This window comes from Camelus bactrianus, chromosome 9, assembly GCF_048773025.1.
Source record: "Camelus bactrianus isolate YW-2024 breed Bactrian camel chromosome 9, ASM4877302v1, whole genome shotgun sequence".
Lineage (NCBI taxonomy): Eukaryota > Metazoa > Chordata > Mammalia > Artiodactyla > Camelidae > Camelus > Camelus bactrianus.
In genome coordinates, this window is record NC_133547.1 from 14335308 (window position 1) to 14341414 (window position 6107).

The 6107-nt window shown below is 36.8% G+C and overlaps 1 protein-coding gene across 16 annotated transcripts in view; it reads left to right on the forward strand.

The window, feature by feature from the left end:
* The window catches only part of LOC105074206 (ankyrin repeat domain-containing protein 26-like), a 51807-nt gene extending 46587 nt beyond the window's left edge, over positions 1-5220 (forward strand). For all 16 annotated transcript variants that reach the window (XM_074371096.1, XM_074371097.1, XM_074371100.1 and 13 more), the window contains 2 exons: positions 3855-3900; positions 5049-5220. In XM_074371096.1, the coding sequence (XP_074227197.1) occupies positions 3855-3900; positions 5049-5203 (201 nt within the window). In that variant the 3' untranslated portion in view covers positions 5204-5220. The remainder of the gene's footprint in view (positions 1-3854; positions 3901-5048) is intronic.
* Positions 5221-6107: the final 887 nt, after the last annotated feature.

Consider the following 6107-nt stretch of genomic DNA (forward strand, 5'->3'; position numbering starts at 1 on the left):
TTTAAATTCTATTTGAGAAATTAAGTATTATTGCCTAATAACTAGAGATATACTTTCCAATGTTTGGCTTAGTTTCTGATTGATTTCGGTTTGGCATTGGTTCATAGTAATTTTCAAGTTTTGCCGCACTCCATTTTTTCTAGCCCTAAGCATAAGTAAATGGCATCGAGATACTTAACCACATATGGATGTTTTCATTTAAAGGAATCCAAGATAAATTCTTTTTATGAATTCAATAAACTCGTAACACTAAAAACATTAAGTTCTGTTTTTCAGTTTAAAATTTTTATCACTTTCTTCTGTAAGAGTACATCTTTAATTGCTATTTTACTTATAGCATTTTTATTTTAATTGTTACAAAATGTCTTACTAACCGATTGTAGAACATTTCTGAATATGCAGTCAAGTAAAGCAAATATTTAAATTTTTAAAATGAAGTTCACTTATGTCTCTGTCTTGCCCTCAGCTGTAGAAATACCGACGTGGCAGTGATAGGGAGCCTTTAAATTACAGCTAGTTTCCATTGTGTATCGTTGTTATTAAAAGAGCCATTTAAAGCAGTGCACGTTGGTTTATGGTTTGATGGTGTTTTCGTGATCTTCTTGATGCAGAGAAAGGTAGCATGGGCCCTTGTTAAGTGAGGTCTCAACCTGTTTTTTCTCACTTGGCTTCATGTCATAATAAAAGAAGAAAAAGCTCAGGTTTCATAGACAGTGTGGTGGGTAAATTGAGTCTAAGTGCTTCAGAGTCATGAAACTGGACTGCGTGGTATGAAACAAAATGCATGGCTAACACTTCTGTCAGTGGCTAAGCATGATGCAAACTTGAAATGTTCCCATTAGTTGTCACCAAATAATTGACAGTGTGTCAATTTACAGGATGATGGTGGAAGAGTGTGAGTGCAAAAGCAGTGCAGGAGAAAGCTCCTGAGGAGTTTTTTCCTTTAATGTTCTTGGTGGAAAGAGGTGTCTATTTTTTAGTACTTCGAGATAAGTTGGAAAATCGTTTATTTTAAACTCAGTGTTGTAGTTCCAAGGTACACGTAGTTCTTCTGTGGGGCCATGGGGCCAAATCATGCTAGATGTAGCAAGGGAGATAAAAAGGCACTGCTCTGTACAGATGCAAAGACACGTCTTCACCACCACTACGGAGCACCTCACAGGAGTTATTATACAGTTACTGTTTACAGAATTCTTAGTCAGACGTACAGAAAGAAGGTGCCTTCTGGAATTGCTAGGGATGTAACGATTACTGCTGGGAAAACATAAAGTAATGCTATGAGAGGTGTGAACATAGTGTTTAAAATGACAGGAAGGGATGGGTTTTTGGATGGGGCTCAACAAAACAACAGACTTCCACAGCTTTTCAGCTATGATTCCAGAAAGCAAAATGTTAAAAATGGCATTGGGATTGAATTTAACATTCTCCTTTGTTTGCAAGGTTTTAACAGTTTGGACTCTTCCTACTGTGAAGTTCTAGCTTACTCAGCCTTTTTTTCTAACTTGATGGAAGTATTGCTCTAAGAATGTGATTTCAGTCGTGCTGGTTGTTGAAGCAAGTTTTCTCCAGTTCATAATGCTTGGATTTATTGCCTCTCTTACTGCTACATGTAGTATAGACTTGTCCCTTGACATCGTTGTGGTGGAAGCAGATGGACCCCATATCTATTTTGCTAATATTTACACTCAGATTTCACATTCTAGCTTATTTCTGGGATGTTCTGTCCTACATGTCAGAAGCAATTTTACAGTTTTAGTCAATTGTGTTATTTATTATATTATTATAGAATACAAAAAGTTACAATTAGCCTGAGCAGATACATCACTGTTAGATTTTCTAGCACATAGAATTTTTTTCTAAGAATTGAAAACTTAATTCCAGACAATATTATAACAGACAGAATTTCTCTGTTTAAAAGATTTTGTTATGTTCAAGAGTTTTAAGTATTGGTGTGCCAAACATGAAGCATGGCCACAATAGTAAATAAATATCCTTCAAATCTATTTTAAATAGGAAGACTAAATCTTACATTGATTGATTTTTGGCTTTGGTGTATCACTGACACTTTCAAACATTGTCTAATGATTTATTTAAGTAATTTTTAAATTTCTCAACTATCCATTCAGTTTAGAAACCCTTTTTCTAAATGGGATTATACCAGTGCACCAGAGCTAAAACGATTAATATTCCTAAGACTGTAACTTTTTACATGACACAGCACTGCGTCTCAGCAGAATCTGGTCACGTTTCTTTTAAAAGTAGTCTTCCAAGGCAGGGGACATCCACTCTGAATTTTAATTCTAATCAAACTATCACAGTAGTTAAGCTCATTTCTCATAAGGCAGAGGCAGAGTTTAGTGACCTTGTTTCTGGTATCAGTTCTCTGCCCTGTGGACTCCCTCCTGCCCTCATTTCGTTTTGTGTGAATGGACAAATGAGGAAGCGTGTTATCTTTTGTGAGACAATCACTTAACTTCCTCCAGTTCTTTTTCTTTCATTCACTCTTTTCCCTATACTTAATTTTTCAGCTCCTTGATCAACAAATTCTTTCTCATTTCTTTTCTCTGCAGCAAAATACATGTATTTAATAGTTACAAACTGACAATATAGCTTTGCAGAGGAAAAGATAGTAATCTTACTTTCAATTCATGTAAAAGTGTGATCTACATTTTGCATAGTGTTATATGAAATTATTTCAATAAAGGCTTCTCCCTTCATCTGTTCGGCGTTACTCACTTCGCAGGACCTGCCTGGCACTGTTGTCTAATTGTTGATTGCATAAGGCCTCTCTAGAATGCTCTTGTCAGACAGTGTTATGGAAAACAGTCTCTGAAAATATCGGCAAACGGTGGCCGATTATTTTGTCTTTGCCCCTAACACTTACAAAGGCCTCGGCTCTTGTGTTACTGTTATCACCACAGTGTTTATTAGGTCTGGTGGACTATTTTAGACCCTGTTTAGTGAGTGGGTGACTTTTATAAGAAAGATTTTTAAAAGAACACTCTAGATGGGGACACTTGTAGTTTGAAGTGTCCCCACACATTTCATAATTAAATACATACCTAATTAAGTCAAGTTTCAAAGAGTTGGCCCTTGTTTCTAGAACGGAAACAAAGTTACAGTCAAAGAATTCTGTATTGTTTTCCTTGTTTCTAAGTCTAGGAAGTTGTGAATCAGAAACCAAGTTTGAAAACTGGTGCTAGCCTCTCCTTTTTTTCAAGCAGCTTTTCTGACATAAATGTCTTAGTCATATACAGAGAGCAACATCCATTTGTTTAATTTGTTTGCCAGTAGAATTTTCACTTGACATTATACCAGAACCCCTTTCTTCATCTTATGTATCTATGATTCTGTGTTAAAAACATACTTAGCATAGAACAGACCTTAAAATTTTAGTTTTATAAAAGTGGAGGAATGGAAAGCTCATTTTAAGGAAAAGTCCATGAAAGTTAAAAAAAAAACAACTGAACTTTTATAAAGGGCAGGTTTTCTGAGTAGTGCAAATTAATGCATTCAGTGTAGAACATGACTTGAATTGTTTAAACTCTTTGTGCTAATAAGATTGGACATCGCCCTCTGAGATTATGTGTCTCTGACAGGGCAGTGTTTACTGTACTTTCCATCAGGGGAATCTAAGCCTTTCATATATACATTCTCTATTATCTAAAATCAAAGTAAGTAGGAATTTATTTTATTTTATTCATCTGATAATTTTTCTATTTAAGCAATCCCCAAGTTAGGTCAAGTCTCTAAAAGTATTATTTAAAGGCCACATTTCATAAGCTAGCTGTCATTCCTCTGATAGTGTTTCTTGTTTAACTGAAACATTAAAAATAATATTTGACTTATTTCAGATGCACAAGAAGTTGGGAAATAATGCAGCTAGAGAAGTAAAAGAAGGTATGTTGCCAACATTCCTGCATTTAGACATTGATTTCTGAAATGCACTGTAAACAGTAAATGGCACCTCTTTCTGTTGTTTGAAAAACAGATACTATGTTAAATTTTTTGCTTACACATATCTAATGAAAAATGTGAAAGCACAATTTAATTCATAATGATAAATATACTTATTGCTCACTTCTTCATCATGATCCATAGCTTTAAAAAAGAAGTCTGTGTTCTCTATTTCTGGCTGTACCCTTCCCCTCCTGCTGGCCCAGTAGGCCTGTCACCTGCACATGGCTACTGTTCTCAGAACACATGGAGCTCATCAGCTTCTCGAGTTTCTGATAGTGACAGAGGCCAACAACCCCAGACTCAAGCAATCACAGTTCATGTAGCTGTCACCTGGTGGATGACAGTTAAATTTCCTGTCATTCCCTTTGTCACTGGTTAACATTTTGCCCTCAGGAAAAACTCCAACTTTCTTAGCTTGGAGGAAAAATACCCACATCACTTTGGCTCTTGCCAAAGGGTTCAGCCACGTCTCTTTCCTCCCCTGCTCCGCCCTCTGCTCCAGCGTCTAGTCAGACTGCTTCCAGCGCCGCGGGCGCCCTTCCTGCCTCTGCTCTGTGTGTCTGCTTGTTTCCTCTCCCCCCACCCCGCACTTTCTCCTCGTCCTTCAGGTATCTGCTTACATATCACGGCCACCAAAGAGTGGACAGTACTGACACAAAGCTGGACGTCCCTTCTGAGTGTTCCACCTGTGCCCTCTTTTATACCTGTCATGGCATTTATGTCTCTGTGCCAAAATTGCCTGTTTATCTATTTTTCCAGTTTACAGTACATGACTTTTCAGGGTGGACTGTGTCCTCTTCATCTTGGGATTCCAGTGTTTTTCACAGTGCCTTAGCACATGGCTGCTGAGTAAATGAATGAGTAATGAGAAAACCAGGAGCTCTGATCCTTAGCCACAAGAGCAGTTAATTCAACGTGCAACCATGGGCAAAGTGTAGAGTAGTAATCTTGGGTTTGTGTTGTAATCATATGTAGGTATTTTTCATTCTTCTTAAAACTTACAAAAGTCTCAGCTTAAAAAAAACTGACATTTAGTTACCTATGAAGTATTTTAAATAAGGAATCTAATTCTTTCATTTTCTTTCCAGCTACTCCTAAACTTCAGTCTGAGTCCTACAGAACTCCTCGAGGATCTTCAAAAGAGTCAAGATTAATTGAAGATATGCTTTTGAAAGCATGTAAAGAATATGAGGAGGTTTTGAAGAGAAAGTATCTGTTATATGATGTTACAGAGGAACAGTAAACATTTACCTGCTGGGCTGTTTGTGTAACACTTTAGTTATTTCTCTTTAAGTAAGATATAGACAAAGTTTATTAAAGGAAAACATTTTTGTATTATATGTGCATGATTAAAACTCATGCACATATAATGTGGTATTTTAAGCCACATTTCTCTGCATCTCATTAACTTGTAAGCCGATTTGGGGAATAAAACCCAGCACTTTGGGGTATTACATACTCAAACTGAGCCCGGATGCCAGCTGTTTAAACAACATCCAACCACCCACCAAACTTCTCATTGATATTGAGCAGTGTTGATTGATAGCTTTTTTGAATTTTCCACTGTTAATCACATTATATAGACCTGAAGATTTAGACGGACAGCATTTGGATCTGGTGTGGCTGCTGTCAGCGTTCTGATGGATCACAACAATCGTTACAGTGCCATCAAACTTTCTATATGCTGCCTTAAACACTGATTCACAGCTATTTCCTCAAGGAGAAATGAAATCTACCTCAGGCTTTTCATCTTCTCTATTTATTTACTTACTTTTTGGAAACAGTCTTAAAATTAGAGACAAGTTCTGAGCACCAGACTCAAGTGGACATTGTCACAAAACTGTCACATCTTCCATTCATTCTCCTAAGGCACTATTTATCTTTCCTAAGTGTCACTTGTTCTACCATTAGCGCCTTTTCTCTCCCCTCTCACCAAGAAGTCATTTGTTTTTCAGAAAATGCCTTTCTCCTTTTCTGTCACTTATTAAATTGTATATAAGCCTCCAATTCTAGCCACCCCTTCCAATCACATTTCTTTGTGAACTCTTGCATGTATTCATATGTAATTTTTTTCTCACAGTAATTGGCTTTAGTCAATTTAATTTGCAGTCTCCCAATCACTGAACCTAAGAGAGTAAAGGAAATAT